Source organism: Pygocentrus nattereri, chromosome 16 (assembly GCF_015220715.1).
Source record: "Pygocentrus nattereri isolate fPygNat1 chromosome 16, fPygNat1.pri, whole genome shotgun sequence".
Classification (NCBI taxonomy): domain Eukaryota; kingdom Metazoa; phylum Chordata; class Actinopteri; order Characiformes; family Serrasalmidae; genus Pygocentrus; species Pygocentrus nattereri.
In genome coordinates this window covers 14271806-14293705 of record NC_051226.1, presented here as the reverse complement: position 1 = coordinate 14293705, position 21900 = coordinate 14271806, and the positions used below count along the sequence as shown (strand labels likewise).

The 21900-nt window shown below is 38.6% G+C and overlaps 1 protein-coding gene across 3 annotated transcripts in view; it reads left to right on the top strand.

Annotated features, from left to right (window-relative positions):
* Positions 1 to 1720: 1720 nt before the first annotated feature.
* The window catches only part of rtkn2b (rhotekin 2b), a 134095-nt gene continuing 113915 nt past the window's right edge, over positions 1721 to 21900 (top strand). Inside the window, exons 1-5 of one of the 3 annotated variants that reach the window (XM_037545704.1) lie at positions 1721 to 2229; positions 16120 to 16319; positions 17561 to 17622; positions 17737 to 17790; positions 17960 to 18077. In XM_037545704.1, coding sequence (XP_037401601.1) covers positions 2119 to 2229; positions 16120 to 16319; positions 17561 to 17622; positions 17737 to 17790; positions 17960 to 18077 — 545 coding nt within the window. In that variant the 5' untranslated portion in view covers positions 1721 to 2118. The remainder of the gene's footprint in view (positions 2230 to 16119; positions 16320 to 17560; positions 17623 to 17736; positions 17791 to 17959; positions 18078 to 21900) is intronic. The other 2 variants (XM_017686603.2, XM_017686602.2) reach the window with 2 other exon arrangements.

Here is a 21900-nt window from a genome sequence, read left to right as displayed (position 1 = left end):
TCCCTATCAGTGTAAAATAAAACATACATGTCAATTTATATGATTAAATGTACATACACATTTACTTCCACGTTTAATTGAGAATTTTCATAGAACACTGCTTGAGTATAGTGTTTCTGTACTTTTTCCTCCCTTGCTAAGGCGCTGCTCTAATTTTTTTTCTTTGTCTTCCTCTAGTTTACAACACCCTGTTTTGCATGTTGCTGCTGCAAAGCCAACCCTTAATTTGGCAAGGAGGCCTCCTGCTCAGGTATGATGAATTGGATGTAAATGCTTGTTATATCATTTGACCTGTCAGTATCTTTATCATTTACTATGGATGGCTGTGATTGAGTGACATGAAATTTCTGTTCTCTAGCATCATTCCACCATCACTACTGCAGCTAGCCCACCTGGTTTCACCAGCCCTACCACTGCCAGGACCACCTCTGCCACACCCCAGTCATCTTCTAATCCTGCAAAGACATACATCCAAACCATATCCCACTTTTCCCTGCCTCTCTCTTCAGCTTCCCCTGTGAAGATGAAGATTTCTTTTCTTCATTAGCTTCATTATTTCCACTAGCCCAACCAACTTTTATTATGAAGAAACCTACCTCCAAGGCCAGGTTCAACAAAAGAAGAGTGGCAGGAGACAACAGGGCACAGCCGGTACAAAGGAAAACTCTACTGCCCCAATACAGAGACATGATGTCCAAGGAGGCCTGGTTGAAAGAGTCAATAGTGCACTGTATATTCAGTTGTATAGGTTTGTCTTGCGTAGGGATGAATAGTTGTGTATATTGTTCAAGCTAAATTATAATTCTCTCTCAGCCTAATTTTCTCATTCGTCAAGGTTGTCCTATTATTTATTAATTTATTTATTGCCCTTTAGAACCTATTTGATCCTGTTACATTAAGACATCTGATTCATACAGATTTGTAAAAGACCTCTGTTCTTAGAATGTCAGTGAAGTTATTGATATATTGTTTGGAGGAAAACTGTTAGAAGAACACAAGTTTGGCTCCCGACTTCTTGCTGCAGACAAGCCATCACAGATTTGTTCAAATCCAGCGACACCTGGTTTAATTTAATGGAGGTTTTAATTGGATATAGTAGGTGTTGGCTGTTAACTGCAAATACCTTCTCAGTATTTAGCCCAGTATTTAAAGTTACCATCCAATATCAGTTTAATTTCATTAAATGAGGACACGCTGGTGGAATTGAGCAAATCTAGACTGTGCAGCGAGATTTCAGGAGCCAAACTGGTGCTTTTCTGTTTTCTTCTAAACGGTCTCAGAAAAGACTCATGTTATATTGTACCGTGTTTGTGGTTACTTGTATCTCTTCTCATGTTATATAGTGTTTTACTGGCGAAAACATCACCCTTTGATATACTGTAAGTAATATGTGTATTGGCAAATAATTTATTTTAAAATGCAGCTTATTAGGATCTCTTAGTTGTAAACTCATGTTGACAAACCTGGCGCACCTATTCAAGTATAAAACCGTTAACCGTGGATAATTGATAATAATGGTTAGTAAAGTATTTGTGAAGCGTTTAATTTAAAAACTGAAGCCAGCCTGGAATCGAACCCGCGACCTTTGGAACTACGCCGATCTTCCCCAAACACCGGAAAATGATAGTTTTTTAATTAAAAACAAAAACTAACAGGTTCAGTCAACCAACTAAACACAGTACGTCGTTATAGAAGCCGAAACTTTTATTTGTGGTAGTTTTCGTTCGTTTCCCTCTTTCTCCCCCTTTCTTCCTCCACTTTTTTCGTCTTCCTCCGGCGAAGCAGACAGCGCCACGTGATTCGGCTCCCTCACTGCTGTACATGCCTGCCCGGCCCTACAGGGGGCGCCGCGCTTCTACGAGAGCCTGCAGTGAACTTTCAGCGCCTCCCAGATTCTCCTTAGAGTGGGAGAGTCCAGCATGTGAGCTGTGGGCAGAGCGGAGCTGCAGAGCTGCTGTCGAGCTGGATGTTTTGTCACTTTTTACACGTTAACTTTTACTTTTCCGAGCTTTGATCTCTGTAAAGATGAGTTTGTTCCCCTCATTACTTGTTAACTGAGCTCCTTTAGAGACTGAGCGCTGAGTCTGTGCGGATTGAAGGAGCTTAAGTCTTCAAGAGATGTTCTGCAGGAACCAGACGTCCAGGGCCACGGTGGCTCGAGGCTCCGCGGTGGAGATGGAGGTCCGCAGGGGCCACTTTCGGCTCAGCGTTTTTGAGGACTCCGCACAGGTGGGCACTACTCTAGTCCGGGTCCGCCTGGGGGCGATATGGGGCTGAAGCTTGCAGCACCCGCTGACCGGCCGAGCTGTAGAACACTAGTAAAGAAGTGTGGGGCAGTATATCATCTGTATCGGTGTACCGGGATGTTTATTTTCAGTGTTAAAAGTGTTGATAGGTGTTAAATAGGTGTTGAGCTTTATCCACTCTTAAATGATGAAGGTGGTTCTTCATCTTCATTTATATAACCATGTCTAAATCGCTCTTTGAATGGTGGAATGGTTCTTCAGATTGATGGAAAATGTGTTATAAATGGTTCTATATAGCACCGAATTCTATTGTATACAAGCATGACATAGTGACAATAGAACAGGTGTTAGCAACCCAAATATTAAGAAAAGCTATTTTGTCCTTTCAACAAAAATCAAACCACCTTGGGAGCCACAATATTTTGTGCCCAATTTACCATCTTGGCTGTAAATAGGTGCTAATGTATTAGTATAGGCTAAAAAATATCATATAAATGCAAACACAGGCTTACTTTGCTCTGCTTTACACTTTTACTCACCTGTAGCTGCTTTTCTCGCATCTCTGGCAGGAAACTTTTCCTCAAAAGTTCTTTAACTTTTAACTTTTTACAATGCTGAAGTCAGCTTCTTCAGCGATTTCTCTGTCGCAGACAAATTTCCGATGTCAGAATAAAATCATGTGAGTCTTGTTAGAGTTGCGTCATGCTCGCGTCATCTTGATTGTTTAGTGTAAGGTGGTCAAGATGGCAGTCTTAAGTCAGTCTTTTTCTCGTCTTGATGGCATGGCAAAATCAACCGTGTTTAATATTATCGTAACTTTTAAGTCTTGGCTCATGCGAATAGCGACATGCCAGGGGCACACGTGAGTGCTTGTGGGTGAGCGCATGCGCGTGGCGCGGTAGAAACAGTGACAGAATTAATGTATGTGAGTGCCTGAAATCTCGGTAAAACCGGCTTCGCTTTAATATAATAATCATATTAACTTAATGTAAACTGACTAATATTTCAGGTTTACTGAGTGTAACAGTTCATAATATCCATTTAGCAACGCTGAATGGCTGCATGTTGTGTTGACGTGTAAGTCTTTTTATCAAATGAAAAAAAAGTAACTGCACATTTTACAGGTTAATTAAAAGATTCTGGTGATCTGATGATCTATCAGAGTATACAGTTCTATAGTGAACTGAGCTGAGCCCCAGATGTTTACAGGCACAGCCAACGTGCCTCCCCATCTGTATCACTATAGAGTGGAAGGAAAAGTGTTTATGCAAAACATTCAAACAAATTGAATTTGAATTTTTCACTTTGTCATTATGGGGAATTGAGTGTAGAATTTTGAGGGGAAAAATGAATTTAATCCATTTTGGAATAAGGCTGTAACATAAAATGTGGAAAAAGTGCAGCGCTTCTTTCCGGATGCACTGTATGTGTGTGGTAATATCAGAGTGATTTCACCGCTTTGAAAGTCTATAAAATTGTAGATGCATGTTCTGAGTTCTAACTAACCTAGCTCTCTGGTATGCTAACCACATCTTCTAAGAGTTCAAGAACTCTAGCTGTGCCTTCTAGAATTCTAAATAGATGTTCTAGTGTGCTCTGTGCTGTCTGTCTGCAATTCTATGTACAACTTAAACGTTCCAGAATGTTATACATTGGTTAAGCACTGTGGTGCGTTCTAGCTTCCTATTGGGTGTCCTGATGTCTAGACACAAGCAAATTCTACGCATTCATTAAATTATTCTATAGCAATCTAGTCCCCAATGGACACGTAAGGGTCCTCAAAGCAGTCTAAAGTGCTAAATGGTGGCTAAACCACCTAACATTCTAGTTCTTTAAAGAACACCTAAAATTCTATGCATTCTAGCTTAGTGTTGTAGTGCATTCTAGTTCCCTATTGGGGTCCCAGAAGTCACCCAAGTGCATTGGCTAAACATACTAGTCTGTTCCCTTTATACAGACAGAATTCTATGCGTTAGAAAAATGTTTTAGAACTGTGACTAAAAGTTCTAGAAGTATACGTACTAGCAAAGTGCTCTAGTATTCTAAGCACTAGCAAAGCATGGTGGTAAGTATTACACACTCTAGCAAAGCAGTGTGAAATGGTATGTGCTAGCTAAGCGTTGCAGTGAGATGTAGAGAAAGTGTATTTGGACCGCAGGCATTGAAATGTGCGATCTTCAGACGAACGTATTTATTAAACCTTAAACTGCTGAACATTGTAGATGACCTCACCTGCTGCACTGCCATGAGTATCGACCAGTGGTGACCAATCCCAGTCCTGATGACTCCATGCACTGCATGCTCTTGTGTTTCCTGTAGTGAAGCAACTCTTTCAGTTAGTCATTTAATTAACCAGACCTTCAAAAGGTGACTCATATCAAGAGCCTGAGGAAGAATTATTAAAAGGGAATTATACAGATTTTTCCTCATTTCTGCATAATTAAATTATTAAGAATTTAGATTAACCTCATTGAGAAAGGTTAGACATGGAATGCTCAATTGTAAAGAAACTTTTCGAGTTGTTCACAGTGGTGGTGATAGGAACCAGACGTCTGAAGGGTTTAATATATCTCACAGGAAGTTTTTACATGAAATGGTTATGAATGCTCTGCCTTCAAAGCCATTCATGGCAGAGCGGCCCATACAGAGCAATTTAACACTGAATAGTCCCCAAAGAAATTTTTTCAAACTCTCTCTATTTTTCAGTTATTAGTATTATATACAAAATCTAAGATGTCACATGTAGGTTCACTGGTGGTTTCAGATATGGCAGATATGTGTGTTGTGACCCCTGGTTCCCCTCACCACCACTGTAAAGAAATCAGAGTTGGTAAGTTTCCTTACAGTAAACCATTTCACATCAAACCACCCCGAAGGACTTTGTTTACATCTTAGTGACTCAATTTTGCAGAAATTTGAAAACAAACAGAATTCCCCTTTAATTTGTATTCGATTTGTTTGTGTTGATTGTGCTGAGCACTATATAATCTTAATGTACAAAAAAGGTTCTATATTCTTTTTTATCCTAATCTAAGTTCATTTTTAATTGATTATTTAACTGTCCTAATTTAATTTCTAATTTAGAAAGTATAGATGTATAAATAAAATATAGTAATCACGGGTCAGTTAATCATCATCAGTTTGAAATGATGCAGGGTGTTTCTCCTATCTTGTTTGTTGCAGTCCACTACCAACCAAATCCTGTTGAGTTCACTGCTGGTGGAGTTATTGTTGTTTGTGATGATGCTAATCCAAAAGCCCCCTGAGTGGAGTGAGGTTTATTTCAAATGAGGCGCTAAAACTCACAAAACTAAAGAGACTCCAGACCAAACAGTGACTCCTGTGGGAGCCACACTAGTGTTTTCAGTGAAAACGTGATGGACTTCAGCCCCAAGTCCACCGTTTTTCTTTTCTCCTTTTTTGACATCTCTCTGCAAACATTTTTTTTAACATAACTACAAATCTGAGTTTCTGTGATTGAAGTAAAATCAATGATCTAGTCTTTTCAGGCGCTAATTCACAGATTTTCAGTGTAAGCAATTAAGAAAAGAAAACAGTTCAAAAAGTTTATTTTAGTTGTTTTGTGGGCTGCTATGCTTTACAGTTACAAACAGGTGGGTGCTGGGGTGGAAAATTTTGAGAACCACTGCTATATAGAACCATTTTCAACAAGATTTTATGTAGAATCATCTACAGCACATTCTGCATCAACCTGAAGAGCCCTTTCATGATGCATAAGACCCCTTAAATCATGCAAAAGCTTCTTTGAGTGTTCATGGTTCCTTGAAGAACTATCATTTTAAGAGTGTAGGGAAGAATAGTTTGTACTAGGGGAAAAGAACAGGTGGAAATTTTCTATTACACTGTTAGAAATAAAGGTTCTGTGCAGGTACATTTTTTTGTTCATCAATGTGCAAACAATGTAAATGTTCCCTCAAAAGTACAACAGTGGTTTGAAGGTCCAGTTGTGAACCTTAAATAAGTTTTTCCAGTTGAAAAGTATATATTTCTACCTTTTCATGTCCTAATGTTTTAAAACAGAACAATATAATAAAAAGCCTGGAGACAAGTCAGGGTCTGTGGAGTCAATACAAGTCAGAAAATATCATTTCAGTGGAACATTATGGTACAGTTATGTTCCCTGACTAAAGGTACTGAGATGTACTCTTGAGGGAACCACACCAGTGACAAGAGGGGGTACTGCCCCAGTGACAGTTTACCTTTATTTTTGAGAGTGTACAGAAGAGTAAATGGACAACATAGTTAAAAACATTTTTAGTCAAATTTTGCAGATTAACTTGCACAACGGTCTTTCGCTACCAGTTTGTTGAAACGGTGCATTTGTGTCGGAATAGTGTGATCCCCCCTCTTGACTGCAGAACTCTGATCATTTGCCCAAATGATTAAGGTGCTGGTGAGATCACCATCCTGTCTGGTTTTCATGTTCCCTGCTTGTTGGGGCTGGTTTACAGATTTGCATGTGGCTGAGAGGAACCGTCCACACTGATAATGAAGGCTGAGTGTATTCCAGCCTGAGAGCTGTGTAAAAGTTCATATTGTTGTAATCAAGATGTTGAGTAATGCAGTGGAACTGTGCCCGTCAGGGCCTAATCTTTACAGAAACGATTTATGTCTGAACAATAGCAGGTTCTATTCATAAAGCACCATTTTTTCCAGGATTATACACCAAAATCAGTGCTCTAAATAGTGATGCAATGGGGCTGAGAGAGTTGCTTCATGACTGAAATTTTAAGATTATGTGTTTGTTAACTTGAGCAGCTTTTTACATCAGCCTCAATAATGTTTGTAGCTTTCTGAGTCTGAAATGACTGAAATTGTTCAAGAGAGAGCTGGAAGGCTTTGTGTATTCACATTTTTTTCAGCAGGCCAAACAAAACACTGTGGTACCTGAATGAAATTTGAAAATGGAGTAACTGCTGCCAGTTCAGCACCGTCTTATCAGAGGTTACGTAAGACCTCCTTGGAAGAATTAACCAGATTAGAGAGGCATTTTACTGCTATACAAACAGCGTCTCCTTCCCTCCCTCAATCTCTCCCTTTTGCCCTCTTGTGCCTTTCTGCAAATGAATACTGTATTTTTGTGTATGATTCTTTAATATTCAATATTTGAGATGATTGTTTGAGGGTAGACAAAATTTTACTAATGCAGTAACTAATTTAACTGCACATCCTAGAACTTAGAGTTCTAGATTTCTAATTATGTGGTTTAGAATTGTAACTAAACAAACTAGAATCCTAACTAAACATTCTATAATTCTGACTAAGCATTCTACAATTTCAAGTACACTAAAGTACTTTTAGAGCACTTGAAATGCTACTTTGAGTTCTAGATTGCTAATTATGTGCTTTAAAAATGTGACTAAATGTACCAGAATCCTAACAAAACATTCCAGAATTCTAATTAATCATGCTTTGAATGCTAATTAAACCTAATATAATTCTAAAATTCTAAATAAAAGTTTTGGAATTCTAACTAAGCATTTTAGGATTCTAAATGTACGTTCTAGATTTCTAGCTAAGCATTCTACAATTTTAAGGACTCTGGATTACTAACTAAACATTCTAGAATTCTAAGCATTTTAGAATTCAAACTAAGCATTCTAGAATTTTAGCCAAGGATTGCACAGTTTTGAGTACTTATAAAATACTTTTAGAGCACTTTAAGTACTAGAGTTCTAGATTTCTATTAACATGCTTTAGAATTGTAACTGAACATACTAGAATCTGAAGTAAATTCTGACTATACGTTCTAGATTTCTTACTAAGCGTTTTAGAATTCTACCTACACATTCCAGAATTCTAGCTAAGCATATTAGAATTCTGTCTAAACATTCTAGAATTCTAACTGAGCATTTTGGAATTCCGAATGAACATTCTACAATTTTAAATATATTACAGGTATCATTAACCAAAATAGAATAACAGCTGAGCATGAGAGGGAGGCAGGTGGAAAGGTGAAGATGCAAGGAGTAGAGGTCATAAAGGTGGATGACTTCAAATATCTTGGGTCAACCATCCAAAGCAATGGACAGTGTAGAAAAGAGGTGAAGAAGAGGGTGCAGGCAGAATGGAGTGGGTGGAGACGGGTGTCAGGGCTGATGTGTGACAGAAGGATAGCAGCAAGAGTGAAAGGGAAGGTTTACAAGACAGTAGTGCGTCCTGCTATGATGTACGGTTTGGAGACTGTGGCTCTGTCTAAAAGACAGGAGGCTGAGCTGGAGGTGGCGGAGATGAAGATGCTGAGATTTTCGTTGGGAGTGACGAGGATGGACAAGATTAGAAATGAGCAGATCAGAGGGACAGTGAAGGTGGAGCAGTTTGGAGATAAAGCCAGAGAGGCCAGGTTGAGATGGTTTGGACATGTGTTGAGGAGGAATAGTGGATATATTGGTCAAAGAATGTTGGAGATGGAGCTGCCGGGTAGAAGGAGAAGAGGTAGGCCTCAGAGAAGGTTTATGGATGTAGTGAAGGTGGACATGGAGATGGTTGGTGTAAAAGTAGAGGAGGCAGTGGATAGGGCAAGATGGAGGTAGATGATCCGCTGTGGCGACCCCTAAAGGTAGCAGCCGAAAGAAGAAGAAGAAGAAGAACAGCTGAGAATACAGAATTAGTAAGCTTTTTATAACTACAGTGAAATTTTCTAGAATTGTAATTATCAGCTCTAGAATTGTAAGCATTTTAGAATTTTAACAAAACATTCTAGAATTCTGACTAAGCATACTAAAATTCAAAGTAAACATTTTGGCATTATAAAAATGTTCTAGAATTCTAACTATGCATGCCGGAATTCTAGCTAAACATTCTTGAATTGTTCCAGAATATCTACACACTAGCTAATTGTTACGGAATTTGACCCACTTACTAAACATTCTGAAATTCTACCTGTTCTAGAATTCTGTGCACTTATAGAATTCCAACAGATCATTCAGTAGTTCAAACTTCAATCAGTGTTCGGTGTAAGCGTTCCAGAGTTCTAACTAGCATCTAGTTCTAACTAACGGCATCTAGAATTTTAGGTAACTGTTCTTGAATTTAGTGCACTAGCTAGTTCAGTGCACTAGTAAGCTCTCTATGATCTAGACTTCTCTGCATTATCTAAGTTTTCTAGGCCTCTTCACTGTAGTAAAACATTGATCTAGTTTTCTGTTGGGTTGCCAGAAGTCTGTGCTAGCTGTGCACCTGTCTGGGGAAGAAAAGAGGCTGTGCTTTGAAAGAATGTGTTCCACACACACACAGAACAACCACGTGTGTGTAACCCTAGTTATGCATTCCAGTTCAGGATGGGCCTCAGTGCTAACAGAGGGACAGCTGTTAACAGCTTCACCTGGCCCCATCCGTCCCTCATCTGTCCACACACAACAAGGTCCAGTGTGAGAAAGAAAAAAAGTTTTCTAGTTCTTTTCTTGATCCCGCCTTGGGTTTTCCAGGACTGTAACTGTTACCTAATGCTGTGAGGTAAATGGAAGAGTATGTGACTGTAATGCGACTGTAATGCTCTTTTCTTCCTCGTTGTTTTAGGTCAGGCAGATTTTGACTCAGTAATTATTATGTGAATGATTCAGGAACTGACCGTGTCAAAACGGCTGCCCAACTTCCTAGCCCAGACTTGGCCGTGTTGACTGTCCTCATTCCACTCCCTCTGCCTTCCTCTCTGTTCCCTTTGGGATAAAACCTCTCGTCCCAGAGCGCCAGTTGGTGGCCATTCTGTGTATTGCACTACAGTGCTGTGCCACGCTTTAGTCCACAAGCAGAAAGTGTGTTAAAAAGTGTTTATCTTTGCAGTAAAGTGCTTTTTTGCCTTGGATAAAAGACTAACTTTAAATTGACCTTGAAATAAACAGTGATTGTTTTACGTCTCAGCTTAACCATGATACCTGGTTTGGCTAATCAAGCAATCAAATCAGTTTAATCAACCCTACATTGGGTTACACTATGGCTACAGTTACACAGCAGGTAAAATGGCCCAAATCTGATTTTCTCACCAAATCCGATTTTTTTCTTTTGGCTGTTCACATTATCTTTTAAATGTGATCTGTTTGCGACATCAGTCTGAACAGATCAGGTCCCAAACCGACCTGCATGCACAAAAGAACAATGCTTCATGTGGCTCGTCCAGAGGAATACAATCATGACAACTAGTGGACACTAGTCACTCACTGGTTTCGTCTTTGCCAGCATTACAGGAGCGATTATGAAGTTCCAGTGTTTGACGGCTGGACTCATCAACCCCCGGTATGTTCGACTTCGCCGTAAAAAGGGCCCAGTACTCGGCCATGGCCACTTCTTTGGTTTGTGGCCTCGGATTGTTTAGACTGTTCTCTGGCGCTGCAGCCTCGGGCTCCTCCGGCCAACTAATAGCTCAATCGGAATAGAATATGTCCATGTAAACACCTCAGTCGGAAAGGTCGAGTCCGATTGAGGCCATTCGGAATACAATTTCTGTCTGATTAAACGAGGTGGGTAAACCTCTAAATAATCCGTTAGATAGAAGAATAATATCTTTGTAAACACCTGAATCCAATTACACTCCAATCGGAACGTGTAAGTACGTTCTGCGCATGCAAGGTTTATAACGTTCAACCTGGCGGAGCAGAAACTGGCCTGCAGAGGAGACTCTGAGCTTTAAAAGATGGCTGTGGGACGGACGTCCATCTTAAGTGTCCCAGAGCACGACGTCTTCCTCTCGCCGCTTCCTTTATAAGTACATGTGAAGGACGTTTTTCTGAGTCTGATATCAGTTTAAACCTATTAAAAACAAGCGCGCCAACTGGAAACATCTCGCTCTGACTGGACCCCGGGGTGTTCGTTGTCATGGTAACGTTTACTCTCAGCGCTCCTCCACGCATGCGCGTCATTTTGCATGGGATTACTTGTAGTGAGCATGTAAACGAAGATTTTCATCAGATTGTTGAATAGAGTGAGAATAAACACCTCAGTCTGAATCTGTAATCTGATTGTATTAAATTGGATTGGCAAAAATCTTTGCATGTAAACTCGCCAAGTTTTTTCTAGAACAGAGCATTTTACACCAAGCCACTCTGAATGACTTTGTTTACATCTCAAAGATTTACTTATGCAGAAAATTACAAAACATCTGTGAACGTCCCCTTTAAGAATGCATTACAGGGTTATTAGCTGTTTTCACTGCATGACAAAAGTTCAGTCTAAACTGGTTGTATTTTCTGCTTCTCACAATTCAGATATTCACAAACACATTCTTTGACACTGAGGTCTGGACTCTGGGGTGGTCAGCCTATTGTTCTGAGAATATCACCAGGTTCTTTGTTTGATTAGCAGGTTTCCTTATTTCAGTGAAAGCCTCTTAACAGCTACATGTTCAAGGTGTTGGGTGGTCCTAGGGGTCCAGATTTCTCCTGTTTTTCACTTATTTTCCTTTGATTTTCTCCCTCCTTATGCAAGTGTTTTATTTTATATCCAATCTTTTCAGAATAATTTCCTTAAAACTGAATAACTTGTACTGTATACTACAGTATTTAATGGAAATGAAATAAACAAAAAAGTTGATTTTGCACAGTGGTGTAAATGAATCTGAACTTTCTTTTGCCTGGGGTGATCATGCACAAATAGACAAAGATGAAAGAACATGGTTTCATGGTGTGTTTTGCTGGAGGTTTATCAAATGGTGCCTTAATACATTCAATGTTCTGAGAGCTCTCATGTGATTAAACTCATGAATGGGCTTCTGGGTTGTGTGTGTGTGTATACAGTAGAAACAGAAATAGTTTAGACCAGGGTTTCTCAACCACTGGCCCAAGGATCACAAGTGTGCCACAAAGCACCCCTTGGTGGTTACTGGGCCTATACTCAGGGGGGCAAGTGGTCCATAGTGGGCCTGTGATGGCATGGTCATAAAAATCAGTGAAAAAATGATTGACTTAACCAAAACAAACATGTTTTCATACTGTTAACAACATGAATACAAGCTTTGCAATAACAAGGCAGCTTTGTCATTTTTTTGCCCTTTATCTTTAGAAACACCTGACCTCTCAGTTGTCCACTATTCTTCTGGGTAGGCACCCAGGCATCAAGCTGTTGAAAATTTCTCCAGCTAAAAAGCTGAGATTTGTTTTCTTATGGGTCTTCATGCTTTTAATGATGAACAGGTGGGCCTTCAGATGGAAAAAGCTGAGAATCCCTGGTTTAGACTAAAAGACATTGTAATGTTCATATGTTTGTATGCATGTGCTCATCCAGCATTTCTTCTGAATCTTCTTCTGAGTATTAACAGTGAGCTTGCCCCCCCACCCCCCCCCACCCCCACTCCCCAGTAACAGCCTCTAGTCTTCTGGGAAGGCTTTATGCTGGATGTTGAACATTGCTGTGAGGATTTGATTGCAATCAGACACAAAAGCATTAGTGTGGTCAGGTACTGCTGCTGGACGATCAGTTCTGGATCATCCCAAATGTATTGGATGGAGCTCCATCTTTTCTTTATACCCCTCTTTATACCTTTATAGCTTTATACCCCTCTAGCTGGCACATGGTGACCTTAGGCTAATGTGCAGCTGCTCCAGAGTGTCCCATTTTATTGGTCAGTACTTCTCTGTGGTAATTATACAAACTATATGTACACAGTTGAATGGCTGTGTCAACAATGAGTGCACCTTAAAGTAGCTGAATTCACAAATTTTGGCTGATTCTGTTGACCGATGATCTGGTCGCATTCAAAGCTGTCATAAAATACACACTTATGACAAACACCTTACATGAATTCTGTATTAATGCACTAAGATGTTAAAAAGGTGCATCTTGTGTGGACCATTGAATATAGTACTGATGGGTGGGGTCAGGCATATTGACATAAATATGCATTACATGAGAACTCAGTTTTGTTTAACCCCTTAAAATTTCAGGCTTATTACATACTAAGTCTTATTATACAGTAACTTCAGGGACTTCAGATCAAATTGACTGAGCTAACCTGAGGTTATAGAAGTGTGTAATAAAACTTTGCCTGCCGGTGGGCCCTGGCCATTATCAGGGGTTAAACTAGATGTGATTGGTTTGGAATCCAGTTGTGCTTTTCCTGACCAAATTCAATTTAAATTGTGATTATTTTGCATAAATTAAGATTTTTTGCTCAGAAAATCTGCACTGCTGCAAATCTACTTCTCTGGCTTGTGACTTGGAACACTGAAGGTAGTGCACCAGAATGAAAGTTACTTGTGCTTGTGTTGTCATGTATGCATCACGTGGTTTGCTCTGATTGGTCTAACTCATCTACACGTTAAATTTCCTCACGTAAAACTTAAGAGAACACTGATGGTAATGTAGGCTGTAGCCTAAATGAAATTGCAGCTCTTGTGATTTGAACATTGCACTTTTTCAAATTGTGGTTTTCAATATAAACACTAATAATCTTTCAGCCCTAGTTTAAACGGAGGGGCTGACCACTATAATATGTTCATGAATATTTGACCAAATACTAAAAAGTTGACAAAATGACTACAATATATATAATAATAAAGATCTCTTAATGAAGATCTGAAAAAATCTCTTTCTAAAGTTCTGAAGTATTATTTATTATTTATTACTAGGCCAAGTTAATATTGGCTCAATGAATCTTCTGAACACCACAGTCATTTTAGTAGGCACATGCGTACAATACAAAAATGTTCTTTAACTTGTTGTTGAATTGTTGTTTATTGTAAAAGAGAGAAAGTTAATCTAGCATTATTTAACTGTTAGCATCAGTTTAACTGTTTTATTTGTCGTCTAATTGTTATTCATTTTATTATTTGCATCACTATTATATATCTGTGTGACGTTGGGTTGTTTAGTTGCTATAATAATGATCTTTCTTTATAGTGCCTTTCATTCATAAACAAATCAGCTCAAAGTGCTTTACAGTGTGTGTGAGTCAAAAACACTGTAATACATCAATGCTTGTTTAGTAAAGGTAATAAAGGAAAAGTAAAGGCAGCAGTGAAATAGAAAGATTTAAACGGGAACACAGTTAAGAATGAGCACAGTTTAAGCTTGTACATTATAGCTGGTGTGGTAACGTGTTTGGGTTGACCCTGGTCCCTGATTGACGCAGCCACATGGAGGGCAGAGCTGATTAGAGCAGATTTTCTTTAATCCTGGTAGTAATGTTGGTTGGATAAAACCACTCAATCCAATTAGGCTCCACAGGCGGCTGTAGTTCTTCATAACCAGCACTGCTCTGATTCTGTGCAGCATGTGAGCTTTTATCCCACGTTTTGAAATATCTGATCTGTGTAGGTGGATAAATACTTTCTTGTTAATGAACTGTAACTGTCCTCTGCTTCAGCAAAATTTGGGCCGTGCTGGTGTCAATACGACTTCTGACCTCAGACCGAGGGAGGAGTCTAAGTTCAGAAGCAGCTAAAGGCCTCTGCTAAAGCGAAGTGAGGTTAAGCTGGTTGAGCTGCTTGTTTGTGTGCTAGTGGAGAGAGTAAGGAAACACCAGCCTGGGCTGAGTTTAACACTCAGAATTTACCTCAGCAGGGAGTTTATCACAATGTACATTAGAATAAAGTCGTATTCATAATTCAATTAAACATAAAAACAATAAAAAGTAACAAGAATTTCTTGTAACAAAAAGAAGGGGTCCATATTTTTCCTTGACAGCTTCACAGCCGCCACAGAGACTTGTTAATATCATCAGTTACATCATGAGCACAATTTACTGAAGCACTGATTGGTCAAACCAGGAGTTGCTTTTTAACTACATATAATACTGGGCTTCCTCGAGGAGAGGTTCGAAAACACACTAACATTCATAAAATCACTAATTATTCGTTCATATTCTATACATTTTGTTTATTCAAATATTAACACTTTTCTCAGCAAATAAACACAAACTACACAATAAATAATTTTTTTTGAAAATGTGCCTTGGGTGCCTAAGACTTTCGCACAGTACTATATTTTCTAGAATTATCAACTTACTATCAAAATAATGATGTACGTTCTTGAAATGTAGTACTTTTGAGAAAATAAACCATTATTTTGAGACACTAAGCAGGTAATTTGAGATAATAAGTCCACAGCTTCCAAAAACAGAGAAAAAGAAAGAAAGAAAAAAACCAGGTGTTTCTGTCTGGTGGGAATAGGCTTCCATAGTAAGTGTGAGAAATTAAATAGGCTAGATAGGACAGTGAATAATTACCCTGGAGCTGAGAGATTTATTTGCACAGCATTACTGCTACACCAGTAACTGTCCATGGGCAAGATTCCTAACACTTAATTCACCTACCACTGAAAAGTTTTTCTGGATAAAAAATATATTTAAAATATAAAAATGTACAGTCACTGTTCATAAGTTTGTATTTGCTTGTCATCTTAATCACTTTTATTATTTTATAGAAAATAATACATTTTAGGATGTAGATTTAAATATTACAAACAACACACCAAAAGGTCATTTAAGATGTAATTATTGTGATTATAAATTAATAAACAATTGGAAGTGGAAGTAGGTGTATCTATATTATCATTTTATCTATCAGCGAGGCCAGTTCTGCTGTCTTGGACTCCCAGCCACAGATGGCTGTAGTTTAGGTGGTTGTGCCACTTGGGAGCCCCATTAGCCAGATACATCTATCCGTACACTTCACTTATATATGAATGACGCAAAGTCATTTTTCTACATTTCTTTTTTTTTCTAGTCATTTTTATCCACATCAGTATACTGTGGCTGTTTATTGTGCCAGCCTCATAGCTAAGCTGATGTGAGTACAGCTACTGCTGCACCTCTGCACTGCTGCACAAGTACTGCTATTACTCTCTGAGAGTTTCCATTATGCACATTCTCTCTCTCTCTCTTTCTCTCTCTTCCTCTCTCACTTTCTCCCTCTCTCTGCAGGACAGTGAGGTGCAGAAGCAGATCGACATGGAGGTGCGTGTGCGGGAGGGCGCCTGCAGGCTGCTGGCCGCGTGCTCTCAGAGGGAACAGGCTCTGGAAGCCTCTAAAAGCCTCCTAACCTGCAACAGCCGCATCCTCGCCCTCATGAGCCAGCTCCAGCGCATGAAGGAGGCGCAGGCCCTGCAGCGGACTGGACGCAGGTAAAGCACTGGGGGTCAAAGTTGACTGATTTGGGGGAGGAATTGAAGGAATTGAAGGAATGAAAAAACGATGGATGCTAGGATGAGTGGTTCAAAAAATGAGTGAGTGGATGAATGTGCCCTGACTGAAAAGTATGAGAATAAAGATCTTTTCAAAATGTTTTTCATAAATGAGCATGTTTTCTTTTTCTGTTTACAATGACTGCACCACTAAAGAATGTATTATAAAGGCCCTCTAATTCAGAGAAGCAAACAGAAGGTATTTGCTTACCTGGAAAATGTATCTTTACGCTAACACCATTCTCTCACGCCAAAAACAGCTGGGTTGTTTTTTATGCCCATCTGTTGGGTTGAGCATTTTGGGGCATTTAATTGGTGGTCAAATACACCCACTGTGTGTTCTGTTATAAGCTATGGCAAATTACTCATATTGGATATCATTTTTTGAGCATATATATATATATATATATATATATATATATATATATATATATATATATATATATAAAATATACGATCAGGCATAATATTATGAACAGCTCCTTGTTTCTGTGCTAATTGTCCATTTTTTTAGCTCCATGTACTATATAAGCCCCCCATGGACCCTCACAGAGCAGGTACTATTTGGTAACACTGATGTGGTGTGTTAGTGTGTGTTGCGCTGGTCTGAGTGGATCAGATACAGCAGTGCTGCTGGACTTCTTAAACACCTCAGCGTCACTGCTAGAGAGAAAGTAGTCCACCAACCAAAAATATCCAACCAACAGCGTCCTGTGGGCAGCGTCCTGTGACCACTGATGAAGGACTAGAGGATGACCTACACAAACTGTGCTGCAGATGAGCTGTCGTCTCTGACTTTACATCTACAAGGCGGACAGACAAGGTAGGAGTGTCTAATAGAGACCAGCACAACACACACTAACAAACCACCACCATGTCAGTGTTACTGCAATGCTGAGAATGATCAACCACCCAAGTGGTACCTGCTCCGTGAGGGTCCATGGGGGGCTTATATAGTAAGTGGAGCTAATAAAATGGACAGTTAGTGTAGAAACAAGGAGCTGGTCATAATACTATGCCTGATTGTATATTTATATATATATATATATATATATATATATATATATATATATATATATATATATATATATATACATTGAGAAGCTTATAAGCTTATTGTGTTATAGTGATGTAAGATTGAGAATGGGTTAGCCATCTGACCATTTAGAATTCTATTTCAGGTCATCTGCTGGTGGCTCTCTTGAAGAGAGGAAGCCCTGTACTGGGAAGGTGGCTATTTCAGGTACAGCAAAGAAGCAAAGACTACACACACACACACACACACACACACACACACATGCGTAGAGTTGTTGTAAGTAGTTCATGGATGTCTCACTTTGCATGATTGTCTCTTTAGATATCCGCATCCCTCTCATGTGGAAAGATTCTGAATATTTCAAGAACAAAGGCGGTGAGGATGAGCTCTGCCCGTGAAATTGGGTGCTGTATTGTCCATTAGTTTGCCATGTAGAAAATACTGTGATAATTAATTAAATCAATACCGATCAGCACTACCTGAAATGATGTATTTCTTTATTTTTTACATGATTTTTGACCACCGGTTTGCTTGTATCTGTCAGAGTTGCACAGGTGGGCTGTGTTCTGTTTGCTGACTGTGGGCAGAGAAATCTATGACACTGACCTGGTAATGGTGGACAGGACACACACAGACATCTGCTTTGAGGAGACACTCATATTGTGAGCTATGACATTCTAATATTATGTTTTAGTCCATTATCTGTGATCTCTGTGATCTTTCTTTCTGCTTATTTAAACCCCTTAAAATCTAAAGTGCTGAAACATTAGTTTCTTAGTATTTACAGAGTAATTCTTAGTAGTTACTGAATAATTTTTAGTATTTGCTATATCATTAATGGAGGTCACGGAGTCATTTAAAAGTTACCAAATAATTCATAATAGTTTCTCAGTAATTTATAATAGTTACTGAATAATTCACAGTAGTCACTCATCAATTTATAGTAGTTACTGAGTAATGTATAGGATATGCTAAATTTTTTTTAGTAATTACTGAATAATTTGTAGTAGTTCTTGAATAAGTGGTAACATTAATAACTGAATAATAAGCCTACATAATAATAAGCACTACAATTTAATTCTGTGACTGGTTCATCATCTTATCAGAAAAATGTTACTAGAGAAAGCTGACTAACAGAAATTAATTATAGAAAAGTATTATTATAGAAGAATATGTTGTATTCCAAAGTAGATTGAAGATATATGCATGTATTATTGTGTAGTGGAAGAGTATTTAAAAGAAATTAGTTCCAATTCCATTTCTTACTTTTGCCCTTACGTTTTCTCCCTGGTTTTCATGTGTCTCCTTGCCCCTTGGAACGAGGGTGTAGTGTTAAAAGGGGTAGTGGTTGAGATCTTTCCCTGTGAAATGGGACCCTCAAATAAAAAGAACATTAATTAACTAGAAGGGGAAAGTTCGTGAACGAACTTTAAGTTGGCTTGAAAAAGCCTGTTAAGTAAGTTAAAACGTTAAATTGGTTGAAACAGGTTGATAGTTGTTTAAATGTGCAACTGGTTTAAAAGTGTTGACGGTTGTTGAAATGTTAAAATGGTTGAAACCGGTTGACGGTTGTTGAAATGTTAAAATGGTTGAAACCGTTTGACAGTTGTTGAAATGTTAAAATGGTTGAAACCGGTTGACGGTTGTTGAAATGTTAAAATGGTTGAAACCGGTTGGTAGTTGTTGAAATGTTAAAATGGTTGAAACCGGTTGACAGTTGTTGAAATGGTAAATTGGTTGAAACCGGTTGGTAGTTGTTAAAATGATAAAACGGTTAAAAACGGTTGATAGCTGTTGAAATGTTTAAATCATTGAAAACTGTTGATAGTTGTTGACATGTTGCGAAAAAGTTGTAAAGCAGAAGCTGTAGTATCCGTGATTGATGGTAATTTGTTGCCATGTGCTAATGTGTCAATTTTAGAGCTACTTTAAACTAAGTTCCACTTTACATTTGGTGCTACCTTAAAGAGAGTTCAACCCTAAATTCTGTGCCACCTTAAATTCAGTGCTAGTTTATTTGCAGTTCGACCTTAAGTTCTGTGCCTCCTTAAAAAGGTTCCACCTTAAATTCTGTGCCACCTTAAATTTAGTGCAATGTTAGGGTTAGGGTTCCACTGTAAGGTCTGTGCCATCTTAATTTCATTGCTATGTTGATTAAAGTTCCGCCTTAAATTCTATGCCTCCTTTAATTTTGTGCCTTGCTAACTGAAGTTCCACCTTAAATTTAGTGCTAGGTTATTTGCAGTTCAACCTTAAGTTCTGTGCCTCCTTAAAAAGGTTCCACCTTAAACAGTGTGCCACCTTAAATTTAGTGCAATGTCATTTCATGTTCCACTGTAAGCTCTGTGCCATGTTAATTTCATTGCTATGTTGATTAAAGTTCCATCTTAAATTCTGTGCCTCCTTTAATTTTGTGCCTTGTTAACTGAAGTTCCACCTTAAATTTAGTGCTAGGTTAATTGCAGTTCCACCTTAAAGTCTGTGTCACCTTAAAAGAAGTTCCACCTTAAGTTGTGTGCCACCTTCATTTTGTTTCTATGTTAATTAACGTTCCACCTTAAACACTGTGCCATATTTAGTGCTATGTTAATAGCAGTTCCACCTTAATTTTTTTGTTATATTAATTGAGGTCTCACCTTAAAGTTAGTGACAAGTTAATAGCCGTTCCACCTTTAACATAGCGCTACCTTAACTGAAGTTCCACCTTAAATTTAGTGCTAGGTTATTTGCAGTTCCACCTTAAAGTCTGTTCCACTTTAAATTTAGTGCAATGTAATTTCAAGTTCCACTGTAAGCTCTGTGCCATGTTAATTTCATTGCTATGTTGATTAAAGTTCCGCCTTAAATTCTGTGCCTCCTTTAATTTTGTGCCATGTTAACTGAAGTTCCACCTTAAATTTAGTGCTAGGTTAATTGCAGTTCCACCTTAAAGTCTGTGTCACCTTAAAAGAAGTTCCACCTTAAGTTGTGTGCCACCTTAATTTTGTTTCTATGTTAATTAACGTTCCACCTTAAACACTGTGCCATATTTAGTGCTATGTTAATAGCAGTTCCACCTTAATTTTTTTGCTATATTAATTGTGGTCTCACCTTAAAGTTAGTGACAAGTTAATAGCCGTTCCACCTTTAACATAGCGCTACCTTAACTGAAGTTCCACCTTAAATTTATTGTTATGCTATTGTTAGGTCCACCTTAAATTGAAGTTCCACCTTAAAATTCTGTGCTGTCTTGGTGCAATTCCACCTTAAAAGCAGTTAACCCTTAACAGAGCTGCTGAGAATAAGGCTGGGAACTGGTGAGACATTGAGCTCCGTGCGTGGTTTGGACCTGTTGTGTGAGACAACGATGCATTGTGACATCATGTCTGGCAGTCTGCCAACAGCCTCCCCATTCATTCCCTATGGGGAAAAAATTCCACTTTGAACGTTAATATTCCGGAAACCGTAAGTCGGATTGCTTAGAAAAGCACAAGCAACCTAATCGGGTATAGGCCCTACGATCCTGTAAAATTTCGTGGCTCTAGCTCGAAAACTGTGGGACGAGAAACATTTTAAAATTTTGAGCGTAGAATAATAATAATAACTAGAAGGGGAAAGTTCGTGAACGAACTTTAAGTTGGCTTGAAAAAGCCTGTTAAGTAAGTTAAAACGTTAAATTGGTTGAAACAGGTTGATAGTTGTTTAAATGTTCAACTGGTTGAAACCGGTTGACGGTTGTTGAAATGTTCAACTGGTTGAAACCGGTTGACAGTTGTTGAAATGTTAAAATGGTTGAAACCGGTTGACGGTTGTTGAAATGTTAAAATGGTTGAAACCGGTTGACGGTTGTTGAAATGTTAAATTGGTTGAAACCGGTTGGTAGTTGTTAAAATGATAAAACGGTTAAAAACGGTTGATAGCTGTTGAAATGTTTAAATGGTTGAAAACTGTTGATAGTTGTTGACATGTTGCGAAAAAGTTGTATAGCAGAAGCTGTAGTATCCGTGATTGATGGTAATTTGTTGCCATGTGCTAATGTGTCAATTTTAGAGCTACTTTAAACTAAGTTCCACTTTACATTTGGTGCTACCTTAAAGAGAGTTCAACCCTAAATTCTGTGCCACCTTAAATTCAGTGCTAGTTTATTTGCAGTTCGACCTTAAGTTCTGTGCCTCCTTAAAAAGGTTCCACCTTAAATTCTGTGCCACCTTAAATTTAGTGCAATGTTAGGGTTAGGGTTCCACTGTAAGGTCTGTGCCATCTTAATTTCATTGCTATGTTGATTAAAGTTCCGCCTTAAATTCTATGCCTCCTTTAATTTTGTGCCTTGCTAACTGAAGTTCCACCTTAAATTTAGTGCTAGGTTATTTGCAGTTCAACCTTAAGTTCTGTGCCTCCTTAAAAAGGTTCCACCTTAAACAGTGTGCCACCTTAAATTTAGTGCAATGTCATTTCATGTTCCACTGTAAGCTCTGTGCCATGTTAATTTCATTGCTATGTTGATTA